The 22,059-nt window shown below is 46.2% G+C and overlaps 1 protein-coding gene across 2 annotated transcripts in view; it reads left to right on the top strand.

The window, feature by feature from the left end:
* EPHB1 (EPH receptor B1) overlaps positions 1-22,059 on the top strand; it is a 449,583-nt gene that overhangs the window by 304,850 nt on the left and 122,674 nt on the right. For both annotated transcript variants that reach the window (XM_053600199.1, XM_053600198.1), the window contains exon 5: positions 16,900-17,235. In XM_053600199.1, coding sequence (XP_053456174.1) covers positions 16,900-17,235 — 336 coding nt within the window. The remainder of the gene's footprint in view (positions 1-16,899; positions 17,236-22,059) is intronic.

The raw sequence follows: 22,059 nt of genomic DNA on the forward strand, positions 1-22,059 counted from the left end.
TGCAGGCTAATGCGCTTTCAGAAAAAGAAACGACGTCTGCCGGCCTGACTTACCCTTAGAGAACCCAAGCTGGTGCTCGTCACTCTCCTTGAGGTTCATAAAACAAGAATTTATTTGTAAAATTCCAGAAGTAGGAGGGGATTGAGGATTTTATGTATTCATCTACTCTCTTTTTTATTTAAACATCAGAACGAAACTGTCTACCCCATGACTTTAGGGTTCTCTCTTGCCGTGAGTACGCCCTGTGGTCTTAGGCAGTGGTGCTGATGTCAGATTTGCAGTCTCTGGTCCCAGGCAGAAGTGGTCTGGGATGGACGCTGGCACTTAATGGGAGCCACAGCTCAGGTTCTAAGCTTCAGAGGTAGAGAGAGTCAGAGCGTGTGGCTCTGTGTCCTCTGACCTCTGCCAGACCCTCGCCTCCTCCCCAGGAAGGGGGAGGCCTTGCTCTGCATTCTCTGAACATTCTGCACTGGTCAGAGCTATTCAGATGCTGCATCTCACCTGTTCACTGGACCCGACGCTCTTTGACACTGGACAATTTTTTTTTTTTTCTTTTACGGGCTCTGTGACCTTACATGGTAGGTGCCCAACCCAGCCAAAAGGTGAAACCTCTGTGTTGGAATCAAGTAGAAGACCAAGGTGGACTCTTGCCTCTATCTCTAATCTGCATTGGTTAGGTTACCCAATGTCCCTAAATCTGTTTCTTTTCCAAGAGGTGAGAAGGTTGTTTATTATTATGTCCACTGTGAAATGAAGGTAAAGTACCTAACTCAACATTAGACATATGCTGAATTCTTAATATACCATCATTTTTTTTGGTCATTATGACTATATATAACATCTAAGGGGGGCATCTTTGATCTCTAAATTATGTGGTCTAAAACAGAAAACAATAAAAATGTAGGAAAAATGTGCATCTTAGATCAAGTCCTCCTGGAGAGCCCTCATAGGCTGGCTAGATTCTCTCTTCCAATCACAGTGTGATTACAAATCTGGGTGTAACATATGTGTACTATATTGATCCCCAGATCCTCACAGGAGGTGCTCCTAGTCACCCTTCTCCCATCAGTGATAACGCAGCACCAGATACTTATCCAATTTGGAAGCAAGAAAGCCCAGGCTTCACAGTGGGGTTTGGGATGCAGCTCACTCCTGGGCCTCTTGCCAGCATCCTCTTGGTGATTGCTTTGCAAGATCACCACTGCCAGTCAGACCTGGAACCTGTATTGACCACTGTACCCCCTTGATGACCATTGACCCTATCCAGAAGCCAGGTTCCGAATCTACACTGAACGTGGGGTGGGGCCTCTGGCTCCATGCCCACCTTTCATCAGTATTCTTCTCAAAGTCTGTCTCCACACCTGAGCTGGCAGCCTCTACCACCTCCCAGACCAGTGGTTTTCAATCTTCCTAGTGCTGCAGCCCTTAAATACAGTTCCTATGGGTCATAGGTTGAGAACCGCTATCCTAGACCAATATGGTCCCTGCTGTTCCTGAGAGGGTCCCACACCCTCCTTTAGTTCCTAACATTTCAGCTGCCCTGTTAGAAACCTGATACCAGCCAGCCTTTCTCTAATAGGGCTGTGGCTTCCAGATTCCCTGGTTTGGTGCTACATGTGGATGCTGCCTGAAGCTAGAGCCAGAGACCCACAGATGTCACTGATGGCTCCACTGTGTGTGACAAAGAGCAGGGACCCCAGTCTTTGACTTTCATCATGGATTTAGAAGGAAGCCACTTTCAACTTAGTGAAAAGGTAGATTCTGAATGATGTCCAAAAAGAACTGGGCTGCCTGAGGGATAACTGATCACTCCATAACTGGAAGTGTACAGAGAGGTGCTGGTGTTGTCTGCTAAGAGAGCTGCATTATGTGGAAAGTTGGGCAAAGTGGACTGAATGGGTCTCACAGTCAGTTTGGGCTTTCTGGATTATGTAAACCATAAGACTTGAAAGCTAGCACTTTGTATGATTTATTTAGAAACTGTGTGTCTGGTCATTTGAGAGGTTTTCTACACAATTGGCTGGAAAGTGCCAGAGCTGGGCCAGACACCTGAGAACTGTTGTGATACGGGATTGGATATCAGCTTAAAGGCTGGACTTTCCAACGTGTAAATAATCATTAATGACTGAATATAAAGATCAGGCTGAAGTCCAAAGACAATCTGCAAAAGGCCCAGGATTCCTTCCAGCCTGTGCCAGAGACCACCTCCAGCCCACTCAAGAAAGAGTGTTCTAGCACTAGAGCCACATGAGGAAGAGTGGCTTATCTCACCGAGGCTAGAGGGTAGAGGACCAGAGGCTGATTGTGCACAAGGGTCACTTTATCCTGCCTCCGCATTCTGGAGAGCAGAGGGTTGGGGCCATGGTAGTAATGGCTTGCTGCCCTCTCTGTAGCTATGGGCTTAGACTTGCAGGAGATGCTTGAGGTAACCTTTTGAGCAGCACCTCTGGGTCACTCTGGAAACAGCAATAGAGGATGCTTAACTAAGCTGTCTGGACTGATCTTGCGGGAGCTAGGTAGTGACATGAAGCATGATGTTGGCTCTACTGGTCCAGAGGTGCACAGAAGGTAAGTGGCCATGGGGGATACTTGGGAGGTCAGTGGGAAGCCATGGTCAAGCCCTGCCCTGCTGGTACACAGAGAGTGGTGATGGAGAACCACTTCTCGCAAAGCAATTGTTGTCTGCAGCCAATAAAGGAAAATTGCACACCAGGTGAGAATGGGCTCTCCTTATGAGTGAAGGGCAGACTTGTGCCCATGTCCAGGGACAAAGCATGCATTGTGACTCTGTGGTATTAGCCATGGCATGCCCAACCCCCTCTGCACAGGACCGGCTGTGAAGCACCAAGGCCTCTGGGGCTGTATGTCCACCCTCACTGTGCTGCATGCGATGGCACTCCACCACGTGGCCACAGCTGATTGATGGGGAACATGTGCACACCTCCCCAACACAACTGGCATTTACTAAGGTGTTGCCACAGTTTAGACTCTGTGCTAAGCTTTTCCCAGTTACCCTCCTAGAACATCAGATAGGCACTACCATTATCCCCAATGTGCAGGTGAGGATGCCGAGTGACCCGCCCAAGTTCACACCTTTGTGCGTGGCAAAGCCCATGTTTTGTCCAACCACATTCAGGGCTCCTGCTCTTTACCCTCAGTGCCAGTCTACCTCCCTCAGACTGCCTGGCACCAAACAAACGGTGGCAGCTCAGGTGAGTTGGGCAGAGATCACGTTTTGTTGGTTAGAACTTGCCATGTGCTTTCTATACAAGGTTGCTGGGAAGGTGTCTTCTGTGAAATGGAGAAAGAAAGAAAGGAGAATTGGATGGATAGGAGAGGCCGCAGCTGTCTTGCCTCTCTGCCGAGGATTTTGTTAATACAAACGGTAATACTGCCAGGAAAAAGCGTTTCCCTAGAAGTGTGTGGGGTGCTGGGTGTGCACACTGAGAACCAGTTGATGCCACCGCAGTGCTGTCCCCAAGGACTGGCCCAGCCCCCTGCTCTGCAGCAGCGTCTGTCTTGCGACTCCACATACTGGCCCAACTAGATGCTGGCAACACTTGTAATTTGTGCCAATCCGACAGACCTCCTAGAAATTTGGATTACTGTTCCCTGTATTCTAAGCGAGTATATTTTTCGTATGTTTATTGACCAATTTATTTTGTCTTCTGGGAATTGTCTGTTTATAGCCCTTGCCCTTTCTCTATTTTTAAAAAATGATTTCTAAATGCCCATGAGTAAAATGTGACATTCTTCCCTTCAGTCCGCCTCTTATTAACTCTACTTATGGGTACTTTTTTTTGTCATATTGAGGTTTTTCATTTTTTGAATTCAAATCTGCCCATCTTTTCCTTTCTGGTTTTGGGAATTTTTGTCTTGACTTTTTGCCTGGATTTGATTTCTGTTCTTCCTACTGTAAGGTATGAAAACACTTTCTTATATTTTCTTTTAATTCTCTGTATACTGTTTGTTTAATTCCTTCCTCCATCTGGAATTTATTTTATATAAGACATGACATCAGTATTCTTGTTTATCTTATTAAAAATAACATCCCATCAACTTCCCCTGAATTGTCCACCTTTTAGCGAGATGCTTCTTTTTTCACATACCAAATGCGTTTACATACCTGTCATTAACCTTTCCCATTGATTGGTTTGTCTGTCATGGCACCAATTCTAAACTGATCCAGAGATGGTTATCTGACGGCTTGCTGTTATCTCTCAGTGAATGGTGAATTCCATGTCTGCACATTATTTATTCACGATGTTTAGCCCACTCCTTACCATTTATTTTTTACTTCAAGATGAACCTTAGAGCCAGTCTGACATATTTCATTAAACAATCCTACGTAATTAGGATTGCCTTGAATCCTTGGATTACCCTGGGGATGGTTCTTCTTTTTGATATTCTTTATTCCATCCAAGCACATGGTATTCAAGTCTCCTTTCATGCCTTTCAGGAAAGTTTTAGAGTCGTCTTCATACAGGTATTACACAGGCCTTGAGAGGTTTCATCCTAGGTATTTTATGGATTTTTGTGGCTATTGTGAATAGATGTGTTTTTTCACCATATTTTCAAGCAGGTTATAATTACTAAGAAATGACCCTCTGAAGGGGGAGTAATCCCCACCGGAGGACTCACAGAGGCTGGCCAGCGGGTTGGGACTGTAGAGGGAATTCCAACCAGGGACACACTGACCTCAGAGTTCCTTTGCATTCTAGAATTAGTGTGTCTATGAAGTGCCAGCATCAGGACTTGATTTTTGGGTGATCTAGAATGCCCTGGGAAGTGGAACTACCTTTTTCAATTTCTCTTTTTGTTTCCTTGACCTTGAATTGTTGTCCATGGAACCAGGGCCTCTTCTGTGTACCTGGAGAGAGGAGCACGCATCTCTTTTAGCACTGCATGAGCCAGTAGCTAGAAGATTGTTTTTTGTATTCCCCAGGACAATGAAATGAATAATCCATGAATATTTAACCCATAGTCCCTTCCCTGCTGTTATTTTGATGCCATTCTGATCTAGTCTCTAAAAAAAGATGGAGAATTATGGCAACTAAAACAATTCTGTCATCTAGGGAGGAGGTTCCTTTCTTGGTCATTTCTGATGAACTGTGGAGATGCGGGACTCCTCTGTGGGTACCAACTTCCCTCAGGGGATGGTGGGGAGATAGGAATCCTGATCATGTAGTAGCCTGGGGGCCTCATCTCACCTTCCACCAATCCCTGCTCCCTGCATTCAGCAGGGACTCATCCAATCTGGTCCAGATGGGTATTTTCTTTTTAAAGATACATTAGAAGGCCCCTAAACTTCCTGTGGCAGTGCCTAGCATCTGAGAGTTTACAGTAGGCTGTGTACCATGTGGGACCAGCAGGTTCTGCACTCCTGAGACTGGCTGAGATGCTTCACCTGTAAGGCTTCGTTCACATGCAGCTTTCACCTATTGGACCTTGGTTCAGTGGCTGTATAACTACAGATCTTAAGCTGTATAGCAAATTTCTATTTGGAGTTCAGTGTCCACACTTACATCTAGTTGGAGAGAATTTCTGAGCTCTGGGCTGTGTCAGGATATACTCAATCAGACACGTGATTTGGGATGGTTCAGAGCCTGAGGGCATCAGTTAGAAACAGCATCCAGAACACATGGCCCTGCCCAGTAAGATCTATGCTTTTGTTGACTGAAGTGTCTCAAAGACCTTTAACTTCAAGAGGACTGTAACTGGCTTAGGCTGTTGCCTCAGGAGGTCCCCTGGAACATACCCTGGCAGGGCATGGCCTAGTGTACTGATTGGTCAGCAGTAAGACCCATAGGAGTCCTTTCCTCATGATGTTCTGGGTCACAGGTGCCATGAGCAGGGCCTAGGCCAGGGGGCCCACTAGAGGCCTGGGAGCTCCTGTACAGGAGCTCTGCTTGGGGCCTCAGGAGCCCCAGGCAGGAAGATGTGTTTTCTGCATCAGAGGCCCTTCAGGTCAAGTGCTCAATATAATATCTCTGTTCATTGCACAGGTGTTCACTTGGGTCTGTTTTACTTCAGAAGGTGAGAAGAGGGACAGGGATTCCTGCGTAACTATACCAGGCAGTCCCTGTGCATGTAGTATACCCTGAGGTTCCTTGAATGCTCCAATGTACGTTCTGTCATTCGATTCCCCCATGAGTGTGAAGAGGGTGGTGCCTCCTCCAAGTCCCCACAGCATGACGGCTGGCCGCCTCTAGGCTCAGGCACCTGCAGCCTTGTCACTCAGCAGCCGGTGTGCCTGTTACACAGGCGCACACCTCCCTTGCAGGCCGTTGTCTCCCCAGGGTAGTCATCAGTGAACTTTTCATAACCTCTCACCCAGCACAGCACACAGGAGGGTCTCAGTAAATGTAGATGTATTGAAATGTCAAGAATTAGTGAATGATCAGTGACTACTTACAGTCACGCTGTGGCAAAGCTGGGCCTTAGCCCCAGTTTTCTCTTTGCGAGTCAAGTGCATCTTTCATCATTCCAGAAGCCTTGTGAGGCCTCATTCCAGCGGTTTGGAAGGGGATCTCAAAAGCTCTGTTTGTAGAAGGACATAGCCTATAATTCTTCTTGACTTGGAGTGTCCCTAGGCAGTCTCTAGGACAGGAGCATATCAAAGCATCACTCTCTTTGGCCTCACTTTGGGCCACAGGTGGAAGATTCAGCTTTCTGTCCCACCCCCACATGGACAATGACTTAAGTCCTGTAAGCACATTCCACTGAGATATGCTGCCTTTCAGTCTGCAGAGGCCTCCGCTATTTTCTAAGAGCTTCTTTAGTCCCAATGAAAGCTAGACTCTCAGACTTCTGCTCAGGCCAGGTAGAGGAGCCGTCTCTTTTCTCAGAAAGTAGAATCCACCTGCTTTCTCTTAGACAATTAGTTCCATTGAAGCAGGAGAAACAAAAGTATTTTCTACAAACACTGGTGTTGGGTGAAATGTGTAATGCAAGGCTCTTTGATGCTCCCGAAATCCCTCTCAGCAGGGTCCCTCCTTGTTGTGACTAATCATTTCTTCTTGTTACTAACTGTTATGATTAAGAGAATTGCCTGAGTATGGGCCCAGCGTGTCCCACACCCTGATGAGCAGCACGTGCAGACTTGCCCAGCGCAGTTCTGGAACCACGGCGGTTTGATCTCTTCAGGGAAGCTGCTGAGACGGAGCAGGAACGGGAGCTCCCTGCCCCCATGAGGGTTTCCACGTGCCCCCATCCAGTGCATTTGCAGCCATCTGTGCTGTTTTTCCTTATGTGCCTCTGCCTTGGTGGAAGAGTGTTGAGGCTGAGCCTTGGAACCCACCAGAGCTATACTCCAGTCTCAGGACCACCACTCGCCAGCCACATGTGTTAGGCCAGTTACTTCATCTCTCCAAGCTATAGTTTCCTCATATGTAAACTGAAGATAGCAGTTCCCACCTGATAGCTTGCTGGGAAAAGAGGAATTCTTTAAGGGATGCACAAACATGCCTAAGACAGTACTTTGCAATATAGAGTTTGTTAGTAAAAGGAAATTCAGAGTTCTGTACTGACCTCCACTGAAATGGAAAGCAATGCACCTCTCTGCTCCTTCTGATGCTGCCTGCAGGGACCTGCCCCAGAGGCAGGACCCGATGTTGGCCCTTTGAGCTGTGGCATAAGCAAGTTCTAGCAAATCAGAGCCATGTCCTCAGGAAGCCACTGGGACAGGGAACCCCCTGGTGTGTTGCTGCCTGGTGTGCACACCTGTGTGCTGACCCTCCATGGTGAGTGACTAAGTGACCACAGACAAGCCTGTGTCTCTCTGTACCTCAGTTTTCTTACTGTTAAAATGGGGGAAAATCATGCCTCATAGAGTTGTGGCGAGAAGCTAGCGACATAATGTCTGTAAAAAGACTGTTCATTCTATTCTGAGATGTTAAAATACATTCAGAATATGCCTCTTCTCATCTCCCCCACCGCCGCCACCCTGGCCCAAGCCACCACTGCCTCTGACCTGGATAACTGACGTAGCCTTCTTATACCCTTAACCCTTTCCAGTCCGTCTTCTACAAGGGAGCTGGAGTGGGACTTAAAAGGTCTGAGCATATCATTCCTCTGCTCAGCATCCTCCTTAGAGTAAAATCTCGCTGAGAATAGAATTCCTGGCACTCTGCGGCCAGCACCTGTGTAGTCTGCCTCCTCCACTGCTTTTCTAATCTCTAGCACACCCTCCCACCTCTTGATCATTATCCTGGCAGCCATGCTACTTCTGTGATTGTCCTCAAATGCACCAAGCACATCCCCACCCCAGGGCCTTTGCACTGGCTAGTCCCCTGGCCCAGGGAATACTCCCTGTAGCTATTGGCATGATTCCCATCTCACCAGTCATGTCTCTGTCCAGATGGCCTCTCCTCCAAGAAATCTCCCTTCACCACTTCATCACACTGTCCCCCACCTGCTGTTTTTATTGTCAGAGTTTCATCATTGCTGACATGGTGTATTTATCTGCTTATTGTAATGTTGTCTGACACTAGAAAATAAGCCCCATGAGGACAGTGTCTGTGTCATTGTGTTGGAGTTCATTATTACTATATAGTCATGAATCGAAATGTATAGCTGTCAGCAGAGAAGCAATACTAAGTGACAAGTACAATTCTAATAATGCTTTACTTAGTTCCCTTAATTGGTAGTCCTTTACAAACTCCTATGGGTTGCAATTATCGTCATCCAGTTTTACCAGTAGCATGCTGAGGCGTAGAGAGGTTATGCCAATATACAACCCATTCCATATGAATCTGAAAATCTGTGACAACCGCCCCTAATAAATTGCTATTGGGGTTCATTTTAAAACTGATTCCAAAGGTGACATAAAATTGTCCCTTAAAAGGGTGTGCTCACATGGCCATTTAGAAAAGTATACCAACATGATTTCCCTGAGTTATAATGCTCTTTTTTCCCTTGCCCCAGGTGGACATTTTTTACGTTTGGAAGGGGAGCCTCAAAGGGTGCCTGAGCTCTTACTGAGACAGGCCTTAGCCAGCTTCTAGCCCCTGCTTCCTCAGCCCCTAGCACAACTCCCTCTCTGGAAAGGATATCTCAGATTTCAAACTCTGCTTACATATTGAACCAAAAATGCCCCATACGTCTGGTACATTATCACTGAGAGATTGCAAACTATCCTTTATCTATTTTCTTTCTAAAGGTCCTAAGCCCCTCCTAACATCTGCTCTTGAGAGGTGAATGTCTTTAGCATTTATCAAATGACTCACCAGTCTGTCCATTTTGATGTCAATACTTTCCACAATTCCCTGGTATCTTATTTCTGATTTTCCAATACAGCCTCCATAGCTTCCCTGCCCTCCCCCATGTTAAAACCTGACGACCCCTGCTACCAGCACTCAGTCTCGGTTATTGGGGTGTTGTTATGGGTGCCTGACCCAGAGTCTTTGGAAAGTCCCACACTGCCAGCCAGCAGGGGAACCTTAGTGGGAGGAAGGGGTGGGGAACACGCATGCTCGTGCCTCTCTCCAAGGTTCTGAACAAGCGCGGCGCAATGCAGCGCAGCCCTTTCCTCTGAACACTGGTCGCTCTTTCTGACCTCTTCCAGGAATTCTGCGCTGTTTGAGGACGTGGTGGAAAAGGCATCAGTGTCATAGTTGCTGCAGGGGGAGGAAGAAAGAGAGAGCTGAACTTAGACTCAACAGTACCATAGCTACAAATGGCAGCTCGAAAGAATAACAGTTCGGTTCTGTTCTCTTTCCATTTGGCATTGTTTTCAAATACCCCAAGAAGAAACCAAGCTGAACATGAACCTGAACTCATGTTTACTTGACAACTCTACTACATTTCTGGCAACTGAAAATTTTTCCACTTTTGATTTATGTTACCCTCCAACCCATCCCGGCTTAAGGCAAACGTGTCATTCCCAGCCTGATTTGATTTCCTGCAGATTTTTGTGTTCTCCATTTCTATGTCTGCTTTTGCTTCTTGATTCCTGTTTCCCATAAAATCTCAAAGACATTTGTATCTTCTCTAGGAAGCCTTTTAAGCACTTGTCCAGACATGGCTTCTTTAAGTAGCTATATCACAGTGACCAATGGGGAGAGAGATGCCCTGATTTTGGAGAACCAATTCTGGACCATGCCACCTTCTCAGCCACCCACAATGCATTCTCTTTCACCATCCCTTGCCCCAATGTCATTTTCTGCTCTCCCTCTCTACCACCTCTTCACCTTCACTCTATATTGAAGAATGCTGAAATCCATACTGAAGTACGTATTCAATATTGAAGTTGATATTGAAGTCATTTTTCCAAACTACAATCTTGTCTCAGCCATGAGAACATTGTGTTTCTTGCATTCTCCTGACTGATAATACTCAGGAGTCTTGAGTATCAAATGTCCTTCCTGGCCCATTCTCAGATCCTGCTGTATCTTTTCTCCTAAAGGGAGAATGAGTACAAGATACAGTTTGCTGTGGGAATACAGGAGAGGTTTCCTTTTCCAGAGCTCAGGGGAGGGACAATGAAGACCAGAGACCAGGTCAAAGTCAGACAACTTCTTGGGAGGCCAGAAAGCAGACTCACATACATGCAGGTCACAGGCCCAGGCCCTAATAGGAGCTGAACCCATTCTGTGATGCAACCCCGTGCTCAGGGGGAGGGTTCCCCCCCTTCCTGTGCTTACTAGGGACAGGTGGCCTGGAAAATGCACCCTGGAGTAGGCAGACTCTAAGGTGTTATCCCCCTGAGTATAGCTCAAAACCTATTCACAGGACTCCCAGACATCATCTCTAAACATCAATCTGCATTGATCTTGCCTTTCCCCAAACATCTGCAACCTTTTGTGTATGTATCATTTTGAACCTTAACTGTATGTGTTCATAATTCCTAGTACTCCATCTGGGCTCCCCAACATGATTTGTAAATCTTCATGGCTTTCACAATGCTCAGTACAATTCTGAATGGGAGGTCTCTGCCAAAGGAAGGGCAGTTGAACTAGATCAGTCTTATGTAGATGGGCAGGTGAAGATTCCAGATGATCCAATAATGACACTGCAGATACTACTAAAAATAACCAGTGCCATTACTCAGTTTCTCTGTGTACCTGCCTCAGCTAAATCTTCAGGCAGTTATCTCATTAAATTCTCAGAACTACCATTTTTCAGATGAGAAATTGAGGCTTAGAGGTTCACTTTCTCAAGGTCAGTCAACTGGAGAATACTTTTTAACTTGTGAGGGTGTCATTTGTTGTTTCATAGGACTAAGAACCCTCTCAGAGTCTGAAAAATAATGTGTATTCAAACACAAGTTTGCTTTTCTTGGGAAGAGCTTTTTTTTTTTTTAGTTAAATCATAGCTGTGTACATTAATGTGATCATGGGACACCATACAATGGTTTTATAGACCATTTGACATATTTTCATCACACTGGTTAATATAGCCTTCCTGGCATTTTCTTAGTTATTGTGTTAAGACATTTATATTCTACATTTACTAAGTTTCACATGTACCCTTGTAAGATGCACCGTAGGTGTAATCCCACCAATCACCCTTACACCATGGAATATTATGCAGCCTTAAAGAAAGATGGAGACTTTACCTCTTTCATGTTTACATGGATGGAGCTGGAACATATTCTTCTTAGTAAAGTATCTCAAGATTGGGAAGAGCTTTGTTGCCTTCATTACATTCTCCGAGGAGTTGTGCAGAGTGGGGAGGGCCCCTTTCTGGCCTGATGCAGAGGAACACGATCCCGCCTGCATAGAGGTTTTCCAGGGGAGTGTCACTTCACAATGGTCCTTGCCTTCACCAGCTCCCCATGAAGAGGTGTCCAAGGACACAGCCCTGGCTGCAACAATGCAATGGCTGGTTTCTACCTGCTTGGCACCTTGCACCAGCCGGGAAGTTACTTATAAAGCCTGAGACCAGGAGGCTGGCCTTATTAAGATTCCTGATAAAGGAATTGGCTTTGGGGGCTTACATGTCTTCAGCAGATTTTACCGTTGATTACTCAGGAGTGCTCTTATTTGCAGCTTAATGCTTACAAATAAACTCACCCTCTCTCTTCCACCCATCCTATCTCTCTATGCTTTAAAAAAATCATCAGGCCCAAATCACATTATGAAGCAGGAGATTCTACCCTAATATAGGAACACTTGGGCTGGCTCTGTGGGTCTAGAAGGATCATGTTTAACTCTTTGAGGCCCCGATGACAGCCCTGCTCCGTGCAGCCTGAGCCAACTTCCAATATCTGGAAGATATTGGCAATCCATTCTCATAACCCAGGACCCACCACGCCCCCTCCCACCCAAACAGAAAATCACAGCTCAACACTTTCCCATCCTTTAGGCCTGAATTACTCTAGCCCTTTTAACAGAATGCATTCATCAGTAGTAACCTTGGCAACAGATCAGAAAGGCTTCAAAAAACCTGTCTGTATGTAATTAAGAAAAACAAGGAAGAGCAGGGAACTCAGACAGAAGACCATGGTGCTGAGCCCCAGCACTGCGTTCACCAAGGGATTTTGCCAATGGAAATGGCGGATTTCTTCCTCCCTTCCAGCTTCCCTCTCTGCTCCCCCTTATAATGTTTTTGTTTGGTTGCATCAGTTGGCCTTCTTCACAGGATGGTGCTGGGGGGCCCAGATCCTGGATGAATACTCCCTGTAGGAGTAGGGCTAGGAGGCAGTGCCTGTGTGGGTGGAGAGCTGGCCCAGCACTTGCCCCTAGGGAGAGTTATGCAGAGGCTAAACCTACTCTGACATTCAGGCATGAAGGAAGCCAGCAGTCTACCTGCAGGAATATGCCCATCTCATCAGGATGCTGGAGCACAGATTCCTGGGGCTGTCGTCATTTTAACCACCCAAGCACAAGGCCCTGGCTTGCCAGGCCTTGAGCAGGCCTGGTGGGAATAAGAGACAGAGCTCAGCATTGCCAGAGTGCCATCTGAGCCCCAGGGACTCATTCTTATCTGAAATCATCTCATTTATTTCTGTGCTTCCTTCTATCTTGTTAGTATTGTCTCACCAAAACATATGCTCCTTAAAAACAGAAGCTTGCCCGTGTTGTACTTTCTGCCTTCAAAGTACCTAAAAGAATGTAGAGAGTATTTGTTGAAGGAGTAAATGTATGAATGAATGGATAGCGAATGGGGATCCAGGCATTGCTTGTGGCCCAGACTCAGGTCCCCTCAGCAAGTATGCCTGGGTGCTCACTCTGATAAACACAAACCCTCTGCCTGGGAGGAGGCCCGGGAAGGATGCACACCAGAGTTTGCTTGGGTTCTCCTAGCTCTCCTGAGCCACATTTCAGGGAAAGGGCCCTTAATGTTGTTTCTTCTTGGAAGAAAAGAATTCATGTGTATTTTCCCCTGGACCCAATAACCATGACCCCCAGAAGTCTCTGTTCATGCCCCACAGGTGCGTCTGCTCTGAGAAGCACACATGACTGAGAAGGGGGCTATATTAATAGCTGTTTCTAAGTAAACATGGACTAAACCCTTCCCAGATACCTGCTGCTTTTCTTCCTGAGAAGAACAGACATGAAGCAGAATTGGCCAGGCTGGGTCTGCCCATTTGCCATGGATGCCTCTAGATCAGGACAGAGCAGACTCCATGTGGCTCTTCATGATCCACTTTTATTTCACCAAATCCTCTGCCCTTGGAGTCACTTGTTGGTCCTCACTGCTGCTACTGCCCAGGCTTGTCTGCGGCTCTTCCCCCTCCCTAGAGCAGGGCATCCTGTCTCACGCTAGAGGCGGGTACACACGTGGGCTCTTCAGCGAGGCATATTGGGTGGAGGTGGGAAACCAGGGCCTCCCCAGGCAAAGTGCTGTCTGGCCATGGAAATCACAGAAGCAAACCAGACATCTGCCCCTGCCTAGCAAGAGGCCATCCCCTGATGAGGGTTAAGCAGAGGAAGAGACCATCACAATGTAATGCTCAAATCTGGCTTAGGTGTCTAGTCTGGGCTCTGCAAGCCTAGAGGGGGCCATGTAGGACTGTTGGACATCAGGGAAGCTCCTTGTGGAATGAATGCTGTATCTCCAAGGTCATGACATAGATACAGAGGGATAGCAATTCCAGACAGAGGAATGAACACTGTGTGGAGGCCCAGAGGCATGAGAGTTTAGCGTGCAGAGGACACTGCAGGAATGCCCCTACAAGTCACAGTATGAAGGGTGAGGGCAAAGGGCAGGAGAGGGGCTCCAGAGCAGCAATCCCCTGTGGGACTTGAGTGACTTGGAAAGGAGGGCAAACATGTTGGGTAGCCAGAGAGCAGAGGTGTTTGTGCAGAGGATGCTGAGTCCACATACATTTTGGGACTCACACTCAGGTAGAAGAGACTGGATCAGAGACTGGCAGAAGTGATGATGGGGAATTCATTAGGAGGATTTTGCAATCAGATGAAAACATTGATGAAGCCCAGAGTTTTGAGGCGATAGGGATATAAAGGAAGAGAAAGGTCTGAAGAAAAGGAGAGCTGGCAAATTGTGGTGGTGGTCCTTGTGCTGGGGGACAGGACAATGTGACTCCCAGGACCAGGGTGGTGAATACATAGCATGTCAAGGGAGGTTAGGACTAAATCGTGTTCCCTGGATTTGCCAAGCAGGAGGGCAAAGGAAAAGCATTTGCGGCAGAGGGGTAGGTAGGGAAGCGACCGGACTGCAATGAGCAGAGCAGGGAGGGGGCGAGGCAGCAAGTGTGGACTCCTTTTGGGGAAAGCTTGACTGGGGAGGAAAGAAGAAAGAACCTGCAGGGTAGAGAGATGCCGGGTGATGGTGTTTTGGTTTGAAAATGGTGAGCTCAAGTTGAGAAGTTGGAGTCAGGGCAGAAGATGACATTAAAGTTCATGGGGAGGGAGGGGATAATTGACGTGGTGAGGTCCCCAACAGTGGGGGAGATGGAGGGTTCTGCCTCTGCCCCTCCATTCGGGGCTGCTTTCTGAGTGATAGCCTCAGCATGTCTAAATCAGGTTGGAGAACCTGCTGCCCAAGAAAAGAAACATTGCAAGGCAATGTTTTAGAAAGATTTACCCCATGCCCAGGATAAAGCACACGCTTGGTCAATGTATTAAATATATATTTTGAGATGAGAAACAATGTTCTGTGGGTGAGACGAGGCTGCTGTGAAGGTGAGGCAAACAGAAGTGTCATTGACCACTGGGAACCTGTGATCTGAGTCGGTTGGAAGCAGACAGACATGTATGTTCAAGACAGGCGTTGACCAGTATGGACATTAACGAATTGGGGTGAGAGCATAAGAGCCCACCTGGGACAGTGCAGACTGCCTTCCTGGTACTAGCCGTGTGAGAATTTGAAGAGATGGATATTTATCCCTGGCCAGATGGGTGGGGGATGCTTAAGCACTATTTGCAAGACTTCAGTAAAAACGCTTCATGAATTCTGCGCTGTCACAAGCGTGCACAAACACTGTGCTTTAGCTCAGGCCTAACAGGCTTTATATAGTGTGGTACTGATCTTCTTTCATGTTTTAATAGAACCCGATTTAATATTTTCTTTCTGCTCTTGCTGCTTGCTGCTGACTGATTCAACACAGACTCCTTTCCTGGTGCCCCCCGACCTTGTTGTTATTCCCTCATTTTGCATGTTGGCATTTGATTCCTGTCTCCAGCATGAACCACTTTACACATGTCTTCGTTCAGCTGGCGACGGTCACGTGCACAAATTCTGAATGCATTACTATCTGGAGCGGCTGTTCCTGCAGACCTGTCGTTCAGAAGTGGGGTTTCTGGGCAGAATTCATTTCTATCTGTTAGACATTGAGGATATGCAGGGCTTGGGGGTCTTAGGCTATAATCTCTTCTTTTCTTGGGCAGCAGGTTCTCCAACCTGATCTTAAAATGCCCAGCACTTTGGCCATTAATTCAGCAACATTTTGCTCTCCTGCAAAGAACCAGGCTTTCCAGAGTTTTACAACAAGGCATTTCTACTTTTGCCAAACTGTGAATAGCAGCCATAAACAGAGCTGTCCAGAAGGAAGAGGTTGTCCTCTGTGAGTCCCCGCGAGCCTAGCTACTTTGTAGAGAAAGAATCTGTTCACATCAGGATTGTAGTTAATTAAGAAGAACATGAGCTTTGGAATCAGGCAGGCCCGGGTTTGACTTCGTTTCTTATAGACCTATGTGACCTTCAGCCAGCCTTCTCTCTAAGCTTTAGTTTCTCCTTCTATGAAAATCAGATAATTATTACATCTTCTCAGTAGGACTCTTAGAGGGGGACAAATGAGGTAATGCATGCAAAGCAGTTAGCAGAATGTCTGGAACATGCTCCTGTGTTTTTCCTTATGTCATGGGGTAAAAAACGGTGGCTGTGTGAATTTCTCTCCCACCCAACTCTGCTTCTGGTCTTTATGCACCAAAGCTGGTGCAATGTAAATATTTATCTCTTCAGGTGCTCTGGCAGCCTGTCCTACAGAGAAACACGCCTGCTACCATGCACAAACCGCACAGATCCCGAATTGTATGAGATTTTGTGCACTGCAAGATTCCAGGGTCTGCTGGGGCTTTTAGATGGGGCCCCCATAGCCCTCTACCCTTGCACTCCACACCAGTTAAAAGACAAGGAATCCTGTAACTATCCAGTATGCACACACTTTACTAACGCTAAACCTAGCTAAAGAGTGTGGCTTGGTCCTGAGAATAAAAGACTTGAACTCAGGTCCCCCCCTCTCAGCACATGTGATTGAAAGAAGGAAATCCCCAGTGGAATTCAATCACACGTGAATGAAAGGGGAGTTTGGGGCAGTTTGCCATCTTTGTCCACAGGATTTTTTTTTCCTATATAGATTGAAGCGTGGAGATTTGGGGTTGAGGAAGGGGAGAGTGCGCATGACAAGGGGCAGGGGAACCGGCAGAGACCGAGCAGAAAACACTGGACAAGGAAGCTTCTGCCTACCCTCACTGGGCCCTTATCTACCCACAGGCGTTCCGTCTGGTCCCCGAAATGTCATCTCCATCGTCAACGAGACGTCCATCATTCTGGAGTGGCACCCTCCAAGGGAGACAGGTGGGCGGGATGATGTGACCTACAACATCATCTGCAAAAAGTGCCGGGCGGACCGCCGGAGCTGCTCCCGCTGTGACGACAATGTGGAGTTCGTGCCCAGGCAGCTGGGCCTGACCGAGGGCCGGGTCTCCATCAGCAGCCTGTGGGCCCACACCCCCTACACCTTTGATATCCAGGCCATCAATGGAGTCTCCAGCAAGAGTCCCTTTCCCCCACAGCACGTCTCTGTCAACATCACCACAAACCAAGCTGGTAAGTCTAAACGCTTCTGTGCTCCTTTTGTCTGTCTGTGTAGCTGGCTCTTTTTGTCTGTGCAGGGACACAGCTGTGGCCACACCTACCCTGCTAGGCAGCCCTCTCTAGGGTATAGCTTTCAGATGTTGGACATCTGTGGTCAAAGAGAAGGCAGGTGTAGTGTTTCACCTCTCAGGAGCTTCAGACTGGGCTATTTTTGTGTGCTCCGTACAAAAGCAAAGACATACATCCAAGCCAGAGTGGACTCAGTACTCTGTATCCAGTTCAACAAATACTGTTAGAAAGGTAGATGGACAGACAGGTGTGGAGGTGGACAGAAAGATGGATGGGTAGATAGACGGATGGGTAAGCAGCTGAGTGGAGGCATTGATAGACCCTGAGAACAGAAATACCAGTGATGTTTTAATGGGACCCGATAGAAGAAACTTTCCAGAAATCATATGATCAAGTCAGTATTGCCTTCATAGATTATTTTTCAATTAAAACCATGTAATTCCAGAGTGCATTCTCCTTTTTAGTTTGCTCAGAGGCATGCTACCTGTTATAGAGACCTCAGATCTCTGGCAATAGATCACTCCTGGTAGCCAGTTCACCCCTGTGGCGTGCACAGCTCAGAACACATTTTCTTCTCTTCATTATTTCTCTTTTACTCCTCTTTATTCCTTTCACACAACTCTTGCAACCATCCATTTCCTTCTGTAGCCGTTTAACCAGTCCATTCGTGTACTCATCCATTTGTTTACTCATTCATTTTAAGGGAGGGTTACTTAGCGTCTACAGCGGGCCGAGCTGTGGCTGACGCTGTGAGGAACACAAGGATGCTTGGCCACCACCGTCCCTCCCCTGAAACTTATTAGCTAAAGACTTCCTAGAATATAGATGCAGAGGACGAGGCTGCAAGGGAAAATGCTGTACCTGTGCAGTAAATACCCAGGGAAATAGAGAGAAATGGGTGATCTCCTTCCTGGAGTGCTAGTGCAAAGCTGCAGAGGGGAAGTGAGGGTCACACCTACAGGCAGGGGGCCGTGGCAGTGGACAACGATCTTATTTGAAATTACAGATTTGTCTGAATCCACAATTCTAAAAGGACGGCTTTTGTGCAGCACAGCCAGAGCCAAGCGCCTCTCCTTGCGCTGTCTTCCTCTGGGCCTCCCCTTCTTGTCCTCCTCTGTCCCAGTCCATCCTTCGCTGTTCTTCACCTCCCCACCCTCAGATTCCTTCTGCCTCTTTTAATACCAAGCGTCTTTGATGGCAGATGATCCTTGAATTTAAGCTGTCAGAACAGAGACGAAAAAAAGGTGTTGCGGGAGAGCGTGCCTGTCCAGATGGCTGCGCTGTTGCCGTGTGTGTGTGTGTGTGTGTGTGTGTGTGTTCATGTGGGGAGTTTGTGTGTATGTGCATGGTCACGTGTTTACATGCGTACGTGTGTAGTGAGAAAATAGGATTGGAAGCGTGGACGCCTCCAGCTGGTGGCCACAGCTTCAGTGTCATGGAGACAAAGGTTGCGACATGCTGTCTTACCCAAAGAAAAGGGAAGGGTGATTTCTGCATCGTGTTAAGCATGTAACATGGGCAGCCTTTGTTAGGAGTATTTCCCTCAGAGAGTGGAAGGCAGAAAACTGGCGGAAATATTTCAGTGTCCCAGCTTCTGGAAATAACAGTTCTGCCAGGCTGTCATGTTACTCTGGGCTTGGCTGTTTTTTCCCTCTCTCTGAGCATGTGAGAATAAACCTGCCACTTATATTGGTTTGCTGTATTTCTGCCCCTCCCTTCCCTCGCCCCGCTATTCCCTAACCTGCCCATCTGCTTGTCTTTCCATCTGCGTCTTCCCAGGCTGCAGCGGAGCTGCGGGGCCAAGGCTCCTGCCGGGTCCCCATGTTACCAACACTATTTTTGTCCTCACCTGTGTGCTCCTCAGCCAGCACATTTCTCATGCCTCTAGTCCTGCCTCTGACGGGCCCTTTGATCTTAATCTTCCCTGATTTTGGAGTCCCAGCCGCCATGATCACCTTCCAATCCATGATTCCTCTTTGGTACTTCTGGAGTTTGGGTGTCAGAAAGTTTACAGTCACAGAGAAAGAAGTATCTGCTCTTTAGTAGCACATGGTTATTAAAAAAAAAAAAAAATCAAGTTGACCGTAGTTTCTAAACTGGGGGCTGTGTGACTCTGAGGAACGTGATGCTATCACATTGGTTTAGTGAATCCATACATGAATGCAAATTATTTTCAACCAACAGATAGCATTTTTTAAAATGATGAGAGCTATCAAAATAAACATTCAAATCAGAACCTCTGTGAGAACAGTTTAGAAACATGAACAGAAATTATGCATTTTACCAGATAGGGAAGGGAGACTAAATAGTAGGCATCATAAAAACTCTAATGACTCACATTAATTAAGACAATAATTTTCAACTGGTGTGCCATGAAAATTTTTAAAGATTATTCATTAAATTATTTTTGAAAGAAGTTCAAAGCACAGTAAGTGTATTTTTTTTTACCCTCTCTCTCTCTTTTTCTTTTTGAGCAACATAATTTAAGTGTGCCGTGAAAGTTTAACCATAGGTTCCAGTGTCCAGTGAGATTAAAAAGGTTGAAAAACACTGCATTAAGAGATAAGGTGAGTGGCCTCAGGTGTCACCAAAAGGTCATGACATGTCTAACCCCTTCCCAGCATACCCCTGAGCTAGTCCTCTCTGGATGGGTTCAGGTCAGCCTGCCTCCCCTGGCCTCATGGTATGGTGTGACCCTGTCAGTACCTGTGGCACCCACTAGCCTGCTGTTTGGGTCATGATTAGGTAGGTGACAGGTAAAGACTTTGATAAGACCCGTCCTAGGGTTGATTGTTAAGTCAACCAATAACTGTTTATCAAGTGTCTTCTCTGTATCTGAAAGTTCCCAAACTGTGAAATGGCTGAGGACCATTGGGTGGGTCCTGACTGAAAAACGAGTAATAATTATTACAGGTAATACTTCATGTTTGTTTCTTTTGAGTTCACAGAGAATTTTTGGATTATGTAGACTCATTTAATACTCATATTACACAATGTTCTAGACATTATTTTCCCCATTTTTCAGATAAAGAATCAGGGACTTAAAGGGATTTGCAGAATCTGGGATTAGAAGGTCAGCAGGATGTCGCCCGTCTGCTTCTGCCTTATGTTGACCCGTTCTCACAGTGGTCATTCCTTCTGGGATCCCCATTTAATTGTTTCCAACAATAGGCTTTTCTTGACTCCAAGAGTTGTAATCTAAGAAGAGGCCTGGGAGATTCTGTAACCATCTTTTAGGTCATTGAGCATAGTAGAGTTTTTCACTCAGAAGCAAGCTCATCTAGGGAAACCCCAAAGATCTGCTGCATCCTGATGTTCAGAGGGCCCTCATCTTCTTCCATCACACCCCAAGTAATGCACATAGTCGTGACTATTCAAGGACTCTGTATCACTCAGAGAGTCTCAGGCTTGGATTGTTTTTCTTTTTTTTTTTTCTTTCTTTTTTTTTTTTTATTGTTGGGGATTCATTGAGGGTACAATAAGCCAGGTTACACTGATTGCAATTGTTAGGTAAAGTCCCTCTTGCAGTCATGTCTTGCCCCCATAAAGTGTGACACACACCAAGGCCCCACCCACCTCCCTCCTTCCCTCTTTCTGTTTCCCCCTCCATAACCATAATTGTCATTAATTGTCCTCATTTCAAAATTGAGTACAGAGGATTCATGCTTCTCTATTCTTGTGACGCTTTACTAAGAATAATGTCTTCCACGTCCATCCAGGTTAATACGAAGGATGTAAAGTCTCCATTTTTTTTTAATGGCTGAATAGTATTCCATGGTATACATATACCACAGCTTGTTAATCCATTCCTGGGTTGGTGGGCATTTAGGCTGTTTCCACATTTTGGCGATTGTAAATTGAGCTGCAATAAACAGTCTAGTACAAGTGTCCTTATGATAAAAGGATTTCTTTCCTTCTGGGTAGATGCCCAGTAATGGGATTGCAGGATCAAATGGGAGGTGTAGCTTGAGTGCTTTGAGGTTTCTCCATACTTCCTTCCAGAAAGGTTGTACTAGTTTGCAGTCCCACCAGCAGTGTAAAAGTGTTCCCTTCTCTCCACATCCACGCCAGCATCTGCAGTTTTGAGATTTTGTGATGTGGGCCATTCTCACTGGGGTTAGATGATATCTCAGGGTTGTTTTGATTTGCATTTCTCTAATATATAGAGATGATGAACATTTTTTCATGTGTTTGTTAGCCATTCGTCTGTCATCTTTAGAGAAAGTTCTATTCATGTCTCTTGCCCATTGATAAAAGGGATTGTTGGCTTTTTTCATGTGGATTAATTTGAGTTCTCTATAGATCCTAGTTATCACGCTTTTGTCTGATTGAAAATATGCAAATATCCTTTCCCATTGTGTAGGTTGTCTCTTTGCTTTGGTTATTGTCTCCTTAGCTATACAGAAGCATTTCAGTTTAATGAAGTCCCATTTGTTTATTTTTGTTGTTGTTGCAATTGCCATGGCAATCTTCTTCTGAAGTCTTTCCCCAGGCCAATATCTTCCAGTGTTTTTCCTATGCTTTCTTTGAGGATTTTTATTGTTTCATGCCTTAAGTTTAAGTCCTTTATCCATCTTGAATCAATTTTTGTGAGTGGGGAAAGGTGTGGGTCCAGTTTCAGTCTTTTACATGTAGACATCCAGTTCTCCCAACACCATTTATTGGATAGGGAGTCTTTCCCCCAAGGTATGTTCTTGTTTGGTTTATCAAAGATTAGGTGGTTGTAAAATCTTAGTTTCATTTCTTGGTTTTCAATTCGATTCCAAG

This window comes from Nycticebus coucang, chromosome 8 (assembly GCF_027406575.1).
Source record: "Nycticebus coucang isolate mNycCou1 chromosome 8, mNycCou1.pri, whole genome shotgun sequence".
In the NCBI taxonomy this organism is placed as follows: domain Eukaryota; kingdom Metazoa; phylum Chordata; class Mammalia; order Primates; family Lorisidae; genus Nycticebus; species Nycticebus coucang.